This window comes from Brachyhypopomus gauderio, chromosome 7, assembly GCF_052324685.1.
Source record: "Brachyhypopomus gauderio isolate BG-103 chromosome 7, BGAUD_0.2, whole genome shotgun sequence".
Lineage (NCBI taxonomy): Eukaryota > Metazoa > Chordata > Actinopteri > Gymnotiformes > Hypopomidae > Brachyhypopomus > Brachyhypopomus gauderio.
Window position 1 is genome coordinate 5,294,429 of NC_135217.1, and position 18,283 is coordinate 5,312,711.

The 18,283-nt window shown below is 49.5% G+C and overlaps 2 protein-coding genes across 4 annotated transcripts in view; both read left to right on the top strand.

The window, feature by feature from the left end:
- The window catches only part of LOC143518326 (uncharacterized), a 32,989-nt gene extending 32,178 nt beyond the window's left edge, over nucleotides 1–811 (top strand). Inside the window, exon 6 of the mRNA XM_077010764.1 lies at nucleotides 667–811. Coding sequence (XP_076866879.1) covers nucleotides 667–811 — 145 coding nt within the window. The remainder of the gene's footprint in view (nucleotides 1–666) is intronic.
- Nucleotides 1–18,283, top strand: part of doc2b (double C2-like domains, beta) — a 125,657-nt gene that overhangs the window by 58,650 nt on the left and 48,724 nt on the right. For 2 of the 3 annotated variants that reach the window (XM_077011118.1, XM_077011116.1), the window contains exon 9: nucleotides 5,810–6,025. In XM_077011118.1, the coding sequence (XP_076867233.1) occupies nucleotides 5,810–6,025 (216 nt within the window). Of the gene's footprint in view, nucleotides 1–5,225; nucleotides 6,026–18,283 lie in introns of those variants that run through there. The other variant, XM_077011117.1, reaches the window with a different exon arrangement.

The following is an 18,283-nucleotide window of genomic DNA, read 5'->3' on the forward strand; positions in this document are numbered from 1 at the left end:
TCACGCTAACCTCACCCATCATTTATTATAGTACTTCAGGTGTTTGGCACCTGAACTGTAGCCTGCTGACTGTAGCATTGCTGTAGTGCATAATCTGTGGTTACACAATCAATATGTTGACTTTGTTGTAATTATATGTTCACTAATTTGTGCTATTTATGCAAATGTTTCATTTGAATGAATGGAACTGTAGAATCTGAGACACTGAAGGCGCTAAATTCCAGAGGAAACACGCACTTGAACGTTAACGTTGTGGGACTCGTCTGATGCAGAGACTCTAAACACATGTTTACAGGAAGCCCTCGTGAAACGCCCGGCAGTCTATGAAGAACAAAGACCAAACAAAAATACAGGAAAACGCTACGTGATTCGTGTTATCTGCCGTTTCTGTGGCTGGGCAGGTGTTCTGAGTGAAAAGCGAGTCCTCAGGCTGCTATGACACACTGCTATGCGCTTAAAAGCGTCTCCTGCCGAGGCGGGTCACTACGGGCCGTGCATCGCCCAGCAGGGTCCCGCAATGATCCCGCACGCCCCCCTTGGCCTCTCTGACGCCTCGGCAGACAGACTCATCGTCCACGTCCGTATCTGCCGGCGCTGCTCTGCTTTTTTTTAACCTGTGGGTGACCTTTGACCCACCTCTTTGACCTTTCCCGTGTTGTGTCACAGAAGCCCAGTTGATCTCGTATTCATCGCCATGGCAGCTTTGGCCTTTGTTGTCACAGTCTCGGTACTTCAGGCACGACGTTCATACCCCAGGAAATCTTTCAACGACGCGAGCCGGGCGCTTGGGGCGGCCATGGCGTGTCTCTAATGAGAGAGGAGCACCAGCGTGAAGCTGTGCTGGGGGGCCTTGTGATCTCTCAGCCTGACAGGCTCTCAGGCCTCCGTCATTAAACACGACACGCCAAATGCATGTTTTCCCTTAATCTCGTTTCCATGCAGAGTAATAGCAATAGCACTACATAGAATTGTGATAAGTATAGTCGTAATAATCTGATCCTTTTCTAGCCTATGCATTTAACACTCACTTTGTTGGATGCTGACCAGCGAGCTACGCTAGCTACACTCTGGTTGGACCGGTAAGCTACACACAGCTAACCTGTGGTGGTCCAGCAGTGTTCAACACTCAGACTTTCACTTGTTACTGCACAACATGATTCCAGCTTGTGGTGCCTCTTACAGATCAGTCACTTCTGTCCACACCACCCTAGTGGCATTTCTGCTGTTTCCATTGTATTTAAATAAGGATTGGAATGTGTATTTCTTTATGAATCTCATTTTTGCATGTGTATATTGTATATGTGTGTGTGTGTGTGTGTGTGTGTGTGTGTGTGTGTGTGTGTGTGTGTGTGTGTGTGTGTGTGTGTTGCATATGTCTGCTTTACAGATGAGTTATTTACTCTTAATGCAATAATTTCTGTAATGATTAAGACTAGTTTTAAGGTCTACAGAATGTGTTTGTTGATGTTGTGTGATGTTATTGTGTGATGAATTTCAGGATCCATTCCTGTTATTTTCATCATGTAGACTCTAATTTTCCTCATGACATACCCTTTGGGGCAAGACATGAAACATGTTTATTTAATGTTTATTTCATTTTCAAACAGGATGCATTTCGCTCTCACGAGAAAATAATTGCCGGCCCTGCCACTATTCAGTGACCCATCACGTGTCTAGCCCGAGGCTTGTGGGTAAAAAAAAACCTAGCCTCCCTGTGAACTCTCACCCCAGCACCCCTCCTCCCAGATCTGAAGGACTTGATGTAGAATCAGCCAGCCGCCGCCCGCAGCCTTGAACTGACCCCTGAGAGTGATGGAGGCGGATCCACACGGCATCGCTGAAGGCTAGCAGTGAAGGTTCATTCCAGGGAAGGGAGGAGAAGAAGGTTCATTAAAGCACGACCTGACATCTGCGTGCTGCTTTTAGAGCAGTGGCAGAGGCACTTGGTTAGCACATGAGAGACTTGTAAATTCGATTCTCAGCCATTCTGTGCTTTTAGTGTAAATCAAGGGTATATTGAGTGCGGCTCGTGCCCCGTGACCGAAATGCAGCTATTTGTCCAGGAAGGCAAAACCTGCATCCAGAACACCCAGAGCTGAGTGGACCCTGGGAGAGCACTGAACACCACTTGTCTTTGACGGTAGTCATCCGAGGCTCCCACCAGCGCCTTCTCACGTGGGCCGGTGCCATGGGTGTCGTTACAAAAGGCCCGCCAGCTCACGTAATGCGTGTTCTATTTAAGTGCTTTTGTAGCGCTTCGCGCGGGTATGCCTCTTCATCGCGAATTAAGGTGAAAACTCTCGGCATTGGAGGCGCCCGGCGGGCCTCCCACTGGGAGTCCGCGCAGCACGCTCGCGTAAGGACCGCCTCCGGACACGTCTCGCCCTCGTCTGGGCCGGACGCGTGTGGGCGCAGGGCAAGATCCGAACGTTCCCTTCAGAGGACCGCGGTAAAGTGGCAGGGCTCGGTCCTCCGCTCTGCAGGTCCTGGTCACGCAACCACGCGTTCAGAAATAGAGAAATGGTCGGTAGTCGTGTTAAACGGGCACATATACTATCAGGTTCCTCTTTCTACCCTTACAGTCTGCCTGACTCTGTTCCACACAGTCCCACTTGCCAGAGGTATTGCCCCACCCCTAATCCTCCCAAATGTCACGACCCCTAAACTTTACCCTGGTTCCGGTCCGCGGACCGCTTGACATTTGCTCGGGCCACGGAGGCGCCGGCGACCAGCCCGTGGCCGGGACGTTCCGGCTCCACCGTTCCAGCTCTGATTGGATTACCCATGATTCCCTGGGAGAGCCATTACGGAGGGCCGTTATGAATAGCGTTGGGAGAGCCGGAGGAGACCCCCCCCGGGTGGGCGGAGCCGGAGGAGACCCGCCGGGTGGGCGGAGCCAGTGCGAGCCAGCACGTCTGTTTGTGGCGTCCGTGAGAAAATGAGAGAGAGGGAGAGGATGTAGCATCTGAGTACAGTGACTCACCGCAGGCAGAGAGAACATCCCATCTCCTGTCTGGAGGTACATAAAGATCCATTAATTCTGGGTAGCACGGTGTAATGAAGAGGCATATTACAACCAGTTGAAGTCTGCCTGAGTCTTGTGTGTATCCTAAAGCCTGAAAGGCTATAAAATCTGCATTTTATAATGTCAAACACTGTCCACCCAGGTGTGCTGTCAGCTTAGAGCTGTCATGTCTCCCTGGACCTGTGGCCATCATGAGTGCTTCCTCGTTCCTTAAGCACATCTTTGCTCTGGAGTGGCATCACATCACTTGGTCATTTCATCCACCCTTGGCATGGAAGCGTTCTTGGTTCCTCCAGAGAACCTGCGTGTACGTGGTTTCCCAGTAGGACGGAAACATCTCGGTCTTCATCACACTGCCTCGCATTTGTTTAGACACTGGGGCTGTTATCAACATGGTAAATGTTCTCCATTGAGTGTGTGTGTGTGTGTGTGTGTGTGTGTGTGTGTGTGTGTGTGTGTGTGTGTGAGTGTGAGTGTGTGTGTGTGAGTGTGAGTGTGTGTGTGAGTGTGTGTGTGTGTGTGTGTGTGTGTGTGTGTGTGTGTGTGTGTGTGTGTGTGTGAGAGAGTGTGTGAGTGTGAGTGTGTGTGTGTGTGTGTGTGTGTGAGTGTGTGTGTGTGTCTGAACTGCGAGTTCTTTAGTCTTTTCCCTCTCTTAAATAAGCATGAACCCTCCCTTAAGCACAAAGCCAGCTGTCCTCCATGGTGTGAATTGATGATGAGATTCTCTCTCTCATGAACTGTTATATATGCCGGAGTATTGTAGCAGATGGATTGGCGGTGACTCCTTAATGACTTCAGGAAACAAACTGCTCCAAATTACCTCATCATTCAGAGCCTCCTTTGACTAATATATTTATTTACACTTCATTTCTTTGTTTGTTTCTTTATTTATTTGCAGTGTCACTTGGTGACGGCATGCAGTGACATTTTGGTTCTCGTTGAGTGATGTAAGCCAAGCCGAATTATTGTCCTTTTGTGTTACGGCGTCGCTACTATGGAAAACCCCCCTTACCATCTGCACCGAGGACGGACATATTTCCCCTTTCCTCACATTCCATTCTGCACCTGCTCTCTGGTGCCATGGGCGGCCCGGCGCTGACAGACACCGCGTTCCTGAGGCGTGTTGGCGGTCGTCCCGGGGGGGGGGGGGGGGGGGGGGGGGGGGGGGTTGGTGGGGGCGCAGGGCGGCGGTCTCTGCTCACCAGCGACTTCATAATAAATCTGGTTTCACAGAGGAAGGAACAAACGGGTCTGGACTGCCATTCATCAACGCGCTAATGCAAACCACAGAGACCCATCACATTTGCATAATCCCGCCTCTGCTTTTCAAAAGAGAGAGTAGTGGAGGGGAAGAGTGATAACATCGTGTTTTACGTCGCCTTGAATACGACTTGGTGCTTTCCTTGCTCTCGTGTTTTATGAAGTGCTATTATTGTGATTTATTGCTGTGTTTTCATTGCTTAAGAAATATTCCTTATTTGACAATATAAGTCATTTGTAATAAACATTTACCTCAGAAGGTTCTTATTTCAGTTTCACTATAGATATTTCACTGCATTGTGTATGTAATAGGAAGTGTGCCCTTTGGCTGGTGATCTAATAGCGGGCTGGTAGCGGGCTGGTAGCGGGCTGGCCGTCTGGGAGAGCCGCTAGGAGTTTTCCCCACTTGTTGCGTTCGCCTGAGGTGTTTAGCTGCTGGCTCCTCGTGGCTGTGAAGAGGGTCGAAGCCAACGTTAGTGTGCAGGAATGGGGAGACAGCTCAGGTACCTTCAATCCCTCTCTTCCTCTCCCTCTCTGCCTCTTTCTCTCCCTCCCTCTCTGTCTCTCTCTCTCTTTCTCTCTCTGTCCGTCTCTCTGTCTCTCGGTCTCTGACAGATGGAAGGGACTAATAGCATAATTAAGTAGCCGCACTAGCGGTTCCTGTTTATCGCCCCGTTGCTAAGCAGTGACACCAACCAATCCGTCCTCCCTCTCTCTCTCTCTCTCTATCTCTAATCCTGTCCCCTCCCCTTATTCTGTCTCTCCCGAACTCTCTCTCTCTCTCTCTCTCTCTTTCTCCCACCTTTCTCATTCTCTGTCTCTCTCTTGCTCTCTCCCTCCCCTTACATCTCCACGTGCCCCTCTCTCTCTCTCCCTCCCTCTTTCTCCCTCTCTCTCTCTCTCTCTCTCTCTGTCCCTCCCTCCCTCCCTCCCTCTCTTTCTCCACTCATCCCTTGTAGCTGGCGGACAGGCAGGCAGACACAGTTTGTTGTAGTGCTTTGAGCAGAGCTCAGAGGCAGACGGCATGTTTGCAGCGTGCAGGACTGCTACACCAGCTCCATCCATGTAGCCACGGCGATCGCTCGCCTCCCTCACACACACACACACACCACACACACACCACACACATCCACACACACACGCACGACAAGAGCCAAGCCGTTTCGGGTTTCTCCTCCTCCACGGACAGAAGGGTGTACTTCAGAGGTGGAAAGCAACATTTTTTTCTTTTGCTTTTTTTTTTTCTTTTCCCAAAAACTTTCGTTGGCTCTCAGCAGACCTCCTCCTCCCGTTCTCTGCCGGTCCGGTCCGGTCGCCCGGCCGCCCGCCCCCTCCTCGCCCGGGCCGGCGGGGCAGAGGGCGGCGTCGCCCGCAGGGCTGCATGCATGACACAGCGCCGAGGCGAGAAGCCCACCATCAGCATCCAGGAGCACATGGCCATTGACGTGTGCCCCGGCCCCATCCAGCCCATCAAGCAGATCTCTGACTACTTCCCCCGCTACCCGCGGGGTTTCCCCCCCACAGCGCCCCCGGCCCTCAGTCGCGCCGGCTCCCTGCGCTCCTCCGCCGGACGCGGCCCGGAAGGCCCCGCCACGCCCACCGCGGCCACCGACGACGACCCGCGCCGCGAGGACGATGACCTGGACCGAGCCTTCGGCGCCAGCTCCGCCTCTGCCTTCCCACCGCCCAGCAGGAGGGAGGAAGAGCCCGACGTGGAGGGATACGACTCGGACGACTCCAGTGAGTAGCGCTCCGTCGCTTCTGACGCCCGCCGTGCCGCTTCCCCGCGCGTCTCGCTGTCTGTGTCGTGTTGTGGTGGCCATCGTCTCCATTTCTCTCCTGTCAACGTAACTCGGGGCTATCGCTGGCACTAGTCTCTCTCTCTCTCTCTCTCTCTCTCTCTCTCTCATCCTCTGTTTCTCGTTCTGTTTGGCGCCACTCCTCTCCTCCTCCTCTCCTCCCTGCGTGTTTTCGCTTCTCAAAGACAACTGTTGCTGCAGCAGACGCTACACAAGCGTAAAGGCTCCCCCCACACACACACACACACACACACACACACACTCCACCACGACCGTTCCATCTCGTCCCTGTTTTCCCATCAGCCCTCGTGAATCATGCCGTGGCGGCTGTTTGGCTGGGGGTGGTGAGGCACTGGGAACCCTGGGGCGTCGGTGCGGGCGGGGAAGGGAGACCCGCTCGCCTCTCGCCCCGACCCGCGCGTGCCTCTCCGGGTCCGCACGCTGAATTCTACTGACCGTCATCCCCCGTTGGGTCTGTGAGCAGCAGGGTGCGTTGTGGGCGGGGCTTATGGACCGCACGGCAGCCTCCGGTTCGGAGCCGTATGTCCAGCACAGTCACTCTCTGGAGATGCAGCTGTTCAAGTCACTCAGAACTGCAGGTCCAATATCCTAACTGGCTTATGTGACCCTGGCTCTGCTTTGGCTTACGAAGGGTTAAGCCATATATTGAACAGTGAGAGAAAGAGAGAGAGAGAGAGGGCCCTTTTTCTCTTTCTTCCCCTTCTCCCTCTTCTTCTTTCCCTGAGACACACACACACACACACACACACAAGAGTGTGTGTGAGAAGGAGATTAAGCAACTCAAAGAGCTTCACCGGACCTCTGCACCTGAAAGTCCTGCTCCTGACAGACGCTCAACTTTGACCTACGGCCAGTAACAGCCGAAGGTTCTTGGCCAAAAGACGTGTTGGTTAGCTGAGGGTGGAACACTGACCTTCAACCTGAGTGTGTGAACTTCTGGGTTTTGTCTGCTGTTGATTACACTAAACAGTATGAATTGCTCTTGCGTGGCCATGAGAGTTTGTGTGTCAAGCTCCAAATCAGTTTAGCACCAGGTGCTGCTGCTCTCTGTAATGAGAATGTATGATGCATGTGGTGTTTCTGTGTGTGTGTGTGTGTGTGTGTGTGTGTGTGTGTGTGTGTGTGTGTGTGTGTGTGTGTGTGAGAGAGAAATGGTGCAGCAGTAACTCATCATATACGCTGCATCGCCACACTGACGTAAGCCTGACTCCATCTTTGCCTGAGCAGAAATGGATCGGTAGTGGAGTTACTGTTACTGCATACTGCTGAGTGGAGAGATTGTTTTGTTTTGTGTGTGTGTGTGTGTGTGTGTATGAGAGAGAGAGAGAGTGTATGACACATGACTGCTTTAATTACAACCCTCCTCATACACCCACACGTACACACACAAAACAAAACAAAACAGCAGTCAGTCCTCTCATCAGTGTTCACCTACCCACACTGAATCACAATTTATATATTAGCAGTGGACCAGGCAGCCAAATGAAACTCTAATTTGGCTTGTGTGTTATGTGACATATGAAATACAAATACACCCATTATACACGTTTACGGTGGCAGTTAATAGGCTCCAGGGCCCACGCAGAACTCAACAGAGCAAATCCAAATCGGACCACCACTGAGACCGAGCGACTGGAGATCTGGGTAATGCAACAGATGGATGTTGGAGCCACTTCCTTCTAAACATTTGGCGCTGACAACCTGCTTTTTATGTACTCACAGACTGCCAGAGGAGTCTTTCAGAGTCCCATTAACGGCACACCGCGGTGCATTACATCAGATGAAAGGCACAAAAACCCCAAAATGTATGGTTTGTCAGACGCGGGGAAGAGGCGGGTAATGGATGGGCGATTTGTCATCAGGGATCACTTCGTATCGATGCGTGGTAAAGCAACAACGAAACGGGCCAATAAATTAAAGGGTTTCGTGCTTCCATCCAGTTGGTCGATCCTCGCTGGTCCGCTGGTGTCAGCCGACGTGAAGCAAGGCAGGGGCGCGAGGACTGATGGAGCCGCCAGACCTGCGTAGTATCGCCAGCTACGCCTTCATCGCCGTACGGGCGCGAGCCTGACTCCATCTGTGCTGAACAGAGATGGATCGATAGGATTTTGTGCTCTTATTCTGTGGTTGTGTATCAGTGCCATTGGGGAGTCTTATTTAGGGCTCTCTCTCTCTCTCTCTATCTCGCTCTCTTTCAGTTTCTGTTTGCTTTTGTCGGTTTTCCATTTGTCATATACTTTTTTATCTGGTATAGGGCGCAGCATAAGGTCTCTGCTGATGCATGAAGGGATTTGTGCTGGAGATTTAATTTGGTTTGCTTTTTAATATCAGAATGGGTTATTTTAAAGAGTAAAGTCTTGGTCACCAGGTTGTCATGTCAGATTTGATGCTGAGGAAGAGAGGAGAGGAGGGTCTGTGTGTTTCGCAGTGGAGAAAATGTGTCTCGGGAGGACCGAGCTTGGAGTTTTAAACGATTAGCTGAGGTGGTGTCAAATGAAGAAGGAGCGATCCATCTCCAGGCCGTAATGGGTTGTTCTGACCAGGATTGAACGATATGAGCTGAAGACGCTGGTGCCGTGCCGTGGCTTTCCCAGCGTGGTCTGGTGTTCTTCACCCATCACGCTCAGTTCTCGCGTGAGCTCCGCTCGGCTCGGCCCCGGGACGGGACACGCCTGCCTTCGGCGCGTTCGTGAATGTGATTCACTTTTGGATGCAAAATCTTTGTAGCTATGTTCTGAACCAAGAATGGCCATATATTTGTTTAATCCCTCTTACAAGCAGTGAATAAATATCACGTCCGGCTCTGAGTGGGTTGCTGGACTTATTTGGACACATAAGGAGTATTGCTTGGTGTTTGTTTTTCCTGGCGACTCTGGGGAAAGCAAGCCTGGTTCTAGTGCTTGATCATTATATGGTGCACATGTACGTGATGGAGCCCCACGTCACGCAGTGGGCTGCTCACGCTAGTTTTCGGAGCGTGGAAATCCAGGATGCAGCCTTTTCTAATCTGCTTTTCATCAACTCATTCTTTAATTGAACAGGAAAAGTGCAACGCCAGCAAAGCCAGTGCCCGCCCAGCCCAATCAAATCGGATCCGATCACTCGTTCATAAATTACGCGCTCCCGCGCGGTGCGGACGGCTATATGACGTCACCCTGAGCTGCCTGTTCTTCCTCACGTTTCCCACGTTCCTCACTACGTGAGAACAGGAGCGTGAGTGCCAGGGTCGTCCCTAAACACATCGCTCAGAAACCTTTATAGACAAAGCGGTTCTGCACGGGTGGATGAGGTGAAGTCCTTTAGTTTCTCGTGAAACTGATTTCTGCCTGTGCCTCAATAAGAGAGACATAATCACTGCTCCCACAAACGAAGGACAACGTTCGGAATCGAGTCGCTGGACGTCTCGGGCCAACTTTTTTATTCCGAGGACCCTTGACCCAGTTCTGTGCGGTTTACAGGATCTCCCGGGAACAGTGTGAGGAAGAGGAGGATGGGCGAAGGCTAGGGGATTTCCTGAAAGCAGGCTCAGAGCCTTCCACAGAATCCCATTAACCACCTGTCCACCAGCTGTCAGCAGGTAACAAGACGAGCGAGGGACATTCTGTCTCCATCCCGGGGCCCCGGGGCACTTACACACCGCACCAGCTTCCATTAAAAACAAACAAACCTCCACCACGTGCTTTCGCCTGCCTGTCCGGGCTGCTGGGAATAATCACATTGTGTGCGATGCCAAGCAGGACTCCGAAAACAGATTGAGAGGCGTGCACATGCTGGCCTTTCTCCTTCTCTCTCTCATACTCTTTCTCTTCCTTGTTTTTCATCTCTCTTCCTCTGATGACAATAGGCATCACAGAGTTTCGTCTGGGTGCTCCACCAGCCGGTCAGCCATCTGCGGTGCCCAGTGATGGCGTTCAGGCTCGTATCTCCTGGTTTTGGCTTTTCGGGCCGGGCCTCTCAATGCGCTGTGCCTCTCCATTGGTAGTAGCTCACAGCAGGCTCTTTAGATATGATCCCTGGGGCTCATTAGACATGGAGCTGTGTTTATGATAATACAATTTGGATGGCACATATATATATGTTAATATTAAATAAATATATAAAATCGGATTACAGGGCTTGTTTTGTTTAGGTCACCCTGGCCATGCTCGGTCCTTGTTTCTTGGTGATTTCCTGCATCAGTGGGCTGCTTCATCAGGCTGCACTACCGGTTGCATTTCCTCTCCTGTCAAGACCGCAAAGCTTCTAGAGTTGCTCATTTGAAAGCGTTTTCTTTCTGAGGTACTTTCAGGCACGTACTAGTCATGCCCAAGCATGCGCTAGTCGAGTTCGGAGCCGCATCAACAGAAGCCTCCTCGTCTCCTCCCTCCGCCGAGGGCTTCCGACGTGAAGCAGCTGAACGTGAGATGCTGAGAGCGACGTCACTAAGCGCTTTCTCCGCGCGCCCCATCCGAACGTGCGCTCGACTCCCGGCTAAAAGCTGCCGAGGTGTTTGGGATGAGATGCGTTTGCCGCTGGTGTGCGCTCCCGTTATCTCGTTAACCCGTTATCTCGTTAACCCGTTAACTCGTTAACCCGTTATCTCCCAGCGGACGGGCTCGCGCTGCAGCGGTATCGCTCCTGCCAGAGCAGTGCAGCAGCGGAACAGCCAGGAAGGATCGGCAGGATGTGGAAACACGGAACAAAAGAGGCAATTAGACCTCTAAATCCCAAACGTGACCTTCTGCATCAGCTGTTATCGGGCTGGGGCAGCAGAGAAAGACTGCATGGCTCATTCCTCATGTTCATGATCACTTCCTGTAGGTCTCTGGACCCAAGCTCTAGAAATAGACCTGCGCTTTCAGTCATCCCTATTCTAACTGGACACAAGAGAAGGAACATGTGAGGTTGTAAGTGAGAGACAGCCCTCTATTTAAAAGGGGAGGGGGTGGTGGTGGGGGGGGTCTGATACCTGTGGTCATCGTGAATCAACACGTGTGGGAGATTTGGGTACCTCCAGCGATATAAAGTGTCTATGGGGAAGAGGCTTGTAATGATAGAGAAGTTTTGCTGGAGTGTCCATATCTCCCAGGTCCTGCTGTAGAGGCAGGATTAGCTCTTATCTGACCTGCACACACGCAGGGAGCACATGCACTAACACACCTACCCATGCAAAAAAAAAAAAAAAGTGACAAAGCCTGTATGTATTAAGAGTCCTTCAGCTGACAGCTTACCCTGATGACCACACAGCATTCTGGATCTGAATGAAGCAAAAAATAAATATATATGTTTTAGGGAATATATTTGCCCACATTAGGATGCTTCATACTCCGCATCAAAATCCATGGAATAAAAGTGTCCACATGAGTGATTCTGGTGGCCCACATGAAGGAAGGTGCACATAAATTTCACAGATCGTGATTCTGCTTCTTCAAACCTCCTTCCCAGCGGATCTGTGTCTGAGCAGAAGGACCGGAGAGTTCTGTCCACCAGCGTTCTCGCACGGCTACGCTGCTGTGAGCTCCCACCCTTTTGAAGAGCATTTCCATCTATGGCGTTAGTGTGTTACGTAGGGAAACACGTTTTCGTTTTTTTTTCCTTTTGTATTTATTATTTTGTTATTTTAACAACAACGCAAAACTCAAGCAGTCATTTGACTCCTCCTCTCAACTCCTCCTCCATGTGAGCCGATAAAAAACATAAATAAGAACTTCACAGGAGACCAGGGATTCCATCGTCCTTCATACCACGTAAATCGCTTGTAGCAGCATTGTTGATTTTTGGAGAAGACAGAAGATGCCCAGTAATGCGTGAAGCCAGCGATGTAAGGCTAGTTTACGATTTATCCAACACTGAACAAGAAGTTTTGTTTGCAACAGGTAATCCACAGGGAAGTGTGTTTTTGTTATTGACTTAACCACCTGTTTCCCAAAAGGCAAACACATCAGGGCATTCCCAAACGGTGTGTGCAAGTGTCCCTAGGTTGACGGGTAGCACAGTAAGGCTGACAGCTTAAGCCCTTTAGGTGTCTTACTCTGAGTGTCTGACATGTTCTGAAGCAGATTTTCACAAGAATGTACCGTTGGTGAGGGGGCTGTGAACCTCTAGACACTTTAGACATTAAATCATGTCCTCTCGTCTCTTCTGACCAGTGCAGGGTATCTTTTGGAATTAAACAGCCGTTATTCTTCGGTGTAGAGGAGTATTTTTTTGCCGGTGCTACAGCATCATCTGGTGTGGTAATGTGAAGATCCACCATGTGTTCATCATCTCGTCTTCCCTGCACTGCTGTGACTGTCCCCAGCCGGACTCTGATGGATCCATTTGAGCTTCCTGCACTAATCCTTTTCTGCTTCAGCCAATCCAACTGGCTTTAAGTGGACACACACAGAGAGAGAGAGAGAGAGAGAGAGAGAGAGAGAGAGAGACACACACATATACACAGAAACACCGATAGCCACAGAGCTACAAACATTAGTACTTAGACATGAACACATATACACACGCGTATGCTCGCAAACACACATAGACACACACACTCATTTAACCCCACACCCTCTCGGTTCTCAATCCCTCTGCTCAGAGGGCATGTAATGGTAATCCCTCTTTAATAGTTCTGCTCTAATAGAAGAGTGGATAAATGACCGGCCGTTATAGCATCATAGAGTAGCCTACCATTTTAGCCACATGGCACGGACAGAAAACGATCCACTGAGCCCTCTCACTGCCGTGGCCTGTTGTCCGAGATGCCGTACTGGGGCTCAGACGCAGACGGACGAATACTGAGAATCAGCTCTGCCCAACAGGGAGAAAAGACCAGAATAACGGATCTGAGATCAGTTTGAAAGGAATTTTAAGACAGACATGCGGTAGACGTTATTTCAGTCTTGAAACAGTGCTTCATTTTCCACAGTGCCTATTGAACACTGCCATGTCCATGCGAACGTAAAATGGACACAAATTAAGTATTATATCGTGATCTGTCGATCGCCGGTGGTTGGCGCCAGAGCGAACTAGTAACTCATTGAATCATAGATGTGGATCAGAGATAAATAAACTGGATTTTTTTTTCTGCGTGAGATATCGGAAGTGTGGCGTGAGAGCGTGTGAAAACGGTCAAATGCGTGTGTCTCACGCTCATTGCGTGAGAGTTGGCAACCCTGGTACAGCTAATTGACTTGCTTGTGTTAAAGCTAGCTATCATGTTTGTGTACAGCTAGTTGACTCGCTTGTGTAAAGCTAGCTATCATGTTTGTGTACAGCTAGTTGACTCGCTTGTGTAAAGCTAGCTATCTTGTTTGTGTAAAGCTAGGACTGCTCCTTTGCCAGCAGGTCCTTATGAATTAGCTACATTGATATGTTTTTGAGATGGAGTGTCCTTTTATGGCTTTTAGATGACTCTTCCGTTATGTAATTGGGCTCCCCTTTAACATAATGAGAGGTTTGTCTCTGGATGTGGGATAACGACCCAGGGCTTTCTGAGCAGCTGTGAGGGCCACAGAAGGGCACAGGGCCTGAGTTTTAATCTATCAGGGGCAGAAGCTGTTTGCTCTGAGCACCAGCTGCTCCTGGGCACGGTGTAGGGAGAGAGCGAGAGTGAGAGAAAAGAGGGAAAGAAATGATGCCACATTTAATGCACCAAACTGACCCACAACAGCTGATGCCAGCCAGCTAAAAAAATCATTTCCCCCCTCTGTCCTGTCCTAGATTCCTGTCTCTTCCCACCGTCATCTTTGCTGGACTCTCCACACTCTCCCCTCTTATCTAATAACACTCGGCGACCCAGAGATCGCTGTGCAGGATTAGAGGATTGTGTAATGTGTCATATGTTTGTATTATTCCTATCCGCTTGCTCTGCAAAGCAGAGCTGACCAGCAGCCCCTGTGCACTTTCAAAGAACACGTCACCTGAAAGCACCAACCAGAAGCACATGGAGTTCTGCTGGTGTGATCTAATCTACATACTCAGGAAGTCTGTCAAAAACGCTGTTTAAAAATACGCAGACAAATTAATTGTGGAATTATAAATTCAGTTTATAAAGGCTATTTATCAGGACTTTGAAATGAGTGACATATAGTAGTGAGTTAAGTTTAAAAGCTTTTTGAGATTTGTTCCACCTCCACGCAGTGCTGTCTCCCCAGGCCAGTCTTAGCAAAGCAAACCTCCCAGCTTTACTGATAAAACTCATGTGCAGAAAAAGCTTCAAGCTACCATCACTAGAAACATTCAAGGGAATCAGTGGAGGGACCTGTGGTTTCCTCCAAAAAGGCCCTCGCCAGCACGATTAACACGCACTTCACATGTGGAGAGCTGACACAGAGTGACATGGGTTTATCAGTACACACCTCTCTCTGCAGTCACTGTAGTTACGATGGAATGCTTGCATGATTCCTCGTGTGTGGGTGTCTCAGCCTTGTTAGAGGCTTTCGGGTCAAAGATGGCTGTTTGGTCCTAAAGCTTCACGCAAACCCATTTCCCTGTGTTGTGGTTTAGGGGCCGGGCGTACATATGGGGCGGGGTTTACCAGCTTAAGCAATCTCGCTGTTTGCTGTCGCAATCGTCCGCTAAATCGCGAATGTTTTTGCATACCCGGCAGCTGTGTGCCTGGCTGTGTTTGTGGCTGTAAACACACTGATTATCTGGCTTTGGCTCCTACAGGGTCCTTGAAGATATTCCGCCTCAAAATGCCGTCAACGGCTGGAGAACCGTCCAGATACCCCAGCTTATGGTCTATGTTTAGGAACACAGCAATGTGAGAGGAAGCGCAGTAATGGCTGCCTGATTACTGCCCTCGCTGTTCTGGATGGCGAGTCTGTGAAAGAGTTTGAAAGGCACGTTCGAGGGTGCTTGGAATTAAAGCCTCGCTGTGCAGCCCCGTTCATGCCTGTGAAAGTGCACTCCAGAAACACTGCGCTGGCTAACAGCGATTCAGACTAGAGCTAACACCACCTCATTCACAGCACGTTAGCCTCCCACTTCATGTCATTCCACAATGATGGAATTTTCAGGTGAAGGGCGGTCCGACCCTACTGGCCCGTGATCGGCTCCTCTTACTGTTTGCAACAGAAATATCAGGCAGTATCTCTGGATCCCACGCCAATGTTCACTTCATCCAAGCTGCAATATTCAGTTGTTCGCATGAAGTCGTTCGTGTTTTACTCTTTTGTGTCTGCACTGTGAAATTACACGAGCTCCAATTTTCTTTAGTCTGGGCAGATCGGTGGCACTTTCGCAGAGTGGAAAGGCCACCTGCAGTTTGCTGTTTGTTTATTTATTTGTTTGTTTGTTTATTAAAGAGATGAAGGCGGCATCTAGCCAAGTCCCAGTCTCATGTGGCACAATGCAGTTCCACTACGCCTTACAGGTACTATAAACCATGAATATTCATACTATATTCATGAATATTAAAGCAATATTCATTCGCTTTGGGATATATGCAATACGAGCTCCCCTAATTGAATGAGTCATGTACAGAGAATGACTGCATGGAATCCACAATATAATTCTCGTTAGTGTCCAATTACACGAGTAATGTCAGACTCTATTGATGTCGTTAGGTTCTAAAACTGTAAAAAGGAAAGTAAAAGTTATTTAACCTCCATGGCAATAAGTACCAAATAGGTATTTCTTTGCTGAACTGCACTAGGAAAGGGATTAAATGTGTTAATAAGTTAAAGAGACTGTTAGTGTCACATTACACAGAGCTGATTATCTACAGGCACTCTAACAAAAAGCTGAGTCATCCGAGCTGAGACGTTCATACTACACGCTCGTCGTAAGCATGTGTAGTTAGGTCCCCGTTAGAGTCCACGGTCCCCGCTTCATGCACTGAGTCATCTGGCAAGATAACATTCGTAACATCGTCTTTGGTCCGTCGTCGCCAACTCGCCCACAGAGCACTGCACTTGATTGACAGCAGAGTGGACCAGTCACTAGCATGGCTGACTGCCCCGTCACGCCCATGCTGTGTTTTTCAGCTGCTACAGGGCCCTCTCCTGCCCCTCAAGTCACCTACGGTCCTGTTCAGCGAGGACTCTTGTCAAAACATCCAACCTCATGCAAACTGGACAGCCAACCTCATTTTTGTTGCTCTGAGACTGTCCCAGAAATTAAGGCAAAAGAGAGGGTAATAATACTCATGGGTGAAAAAACAATTAAAAGGCTATAAAATAAAAAAAACATGAAATGACCCTTTTACCAACCCTTTGTAATGGTCTAGTTTTATGATGGTCTCCTTTTCAAGCTTAATGACTTGGTAACCAGATCATTAGAACTCACACTCCCTTATTAATATACTTCTGATTACCTGATTCGACCGATAAACAAAAAATAATCACATATTAATCAAAAGTGTCTCCTTATAGCCTATCTCCCCTTTAACAATAATTAGCTCTAATGATATAAGTGTCCTTTTCAGAGAGAGACAAAAAAGAGTGTGAGTGTGTGTGAGTGTGAGTGTGTGTGTGTGTGTGTGTGTGTGTGTGTTGTACGCATATTGATTGCTGTGATGTTGTCTTGACCAGAGTGTCACTGTGACGGCTGGGTCTGACACTGTGCTGTTCCCTATCTCCCTGCAGAGACAAGATAAACCTAGATCCTTTCATCTCTCCTTAGTTCCTTCCATCTCTCCCTACCTCCTCCCATCTCTCCCTAGCTCCTCCCATTTCTCCCTAGCTCTTTCCATCTCTCCCTAGCTCCTTCCATTTCTCCCTAGCTCCTCCCATTTCTCCCTAGCTCCTCCCATCTCTCCCTAGCTCCTCCCATCTCTCCCTACCTCCTTCCATTTCTCCCTAGCTCCTCCCATCTCTCCCTAGCTCCTCCCATCTCTCCCTAGCTCCTCCCATCTCTCCCTAGCTCCTCCCATCTCTCCCTACCTCCTTCCATTTCTCCCTAGCTCCTCCCATCTCTCCCTACCTCCTCCCATCTCTCCCTAGCTCCTCCCATCTCTCCCTACCTCCTCCCATCTCTCCCTAGCTCCTCCCATCTCTCCCTACCTCCTTCCATTTCTCCCTAGCTCCTCCCATCTCTCCCTACCTCCTCCCATCTCTCCCTACCTCCTCCCGTCTCTCCCTAGCTCCTCCCATCTCTCCCTAGCTCCTCCCATCTCTCCCTAGCTCCTCCCATCTCTCCCTAGCTCCTCCCTTCCCCTTCACGTGCTGCAACCTCAGACCCTTCCAAGGTACATGAGGCCCTCACCTGCTCCTCATTACCACAGGGTTCCTCTCGCTCCGGCTCCCCACCCATTGTCATACCAGCTCCCGTTGGTCACGAGGCTGTCCCACACAACACGTCTCATGTGCCTCTTCAGGTGGTCCCCACCTACTTTGGCTTTCCGCAGATGTGGAGCGCTACGGCAGTGCGTGAGGCCCATATTGCACCGCTGGGGTCTTTTGAGAGAGGACTCTGAAAGCGATTGTGAGATATCTTCGGTAGTGATGGGTAGAAGTTGTCCTCTTTGTGCAGTAAGGTTTCTCACTGTTCCAGTGGCATTACATTTGATCTGCTGTTTTTCACAGACTTTTGTGACAGCTCCAAGTGAAGTCTTTCATTGGAAGTGAAAAGTGCTTTATAGCAGACAAAAACATCTTTTTTCCTCCTTAAAGTTGTCTGGAGCCATTTCTTTTTTCATCACGCACCTCTACCCTCTTTCTGACTCACACCCACACATAAACATGGGCACACATACAGGCCAATCTCTGTAGGATTTCCTTAGTCCAGTTCCAAACCACACAGCCTCAACTCCAAATGTCTCCCAGCTATATATAGGTTCCATTTGACAGGGTCCCTGCTTTTTTGATTCAACTAATTCGAGGTTATTTTTTTTGACAGGTGCCTGTTAAACTGACAGATAGACATAGCTCATTTACCAAAGGGCCAATATCATTTTGCCCAAGAAAATGTGCCAATTATATTTTGTGAGTACAGATGGCAGTTAATCGGTTATACTTTGTGAAGGAACATTGAACTGTAGAATATTGAACATTGAACTGGAAGAACATGACCCAGAACTAGAGCATGCAGGAGACTCGCCAAGGACACCACAGAAAGATCTGACCATAACTGAAGGGGTTACAGAGTCTAGCTACAGAGAATGGAGTGAAGGTGCAACAGTCAAGGGTATCAGGAGCTTTACATACCACCAGCCTGTTTGGGAGGGTGGCTACAGCATAAGGGCTAACCCGTACCCGTACCCGTACCCGTA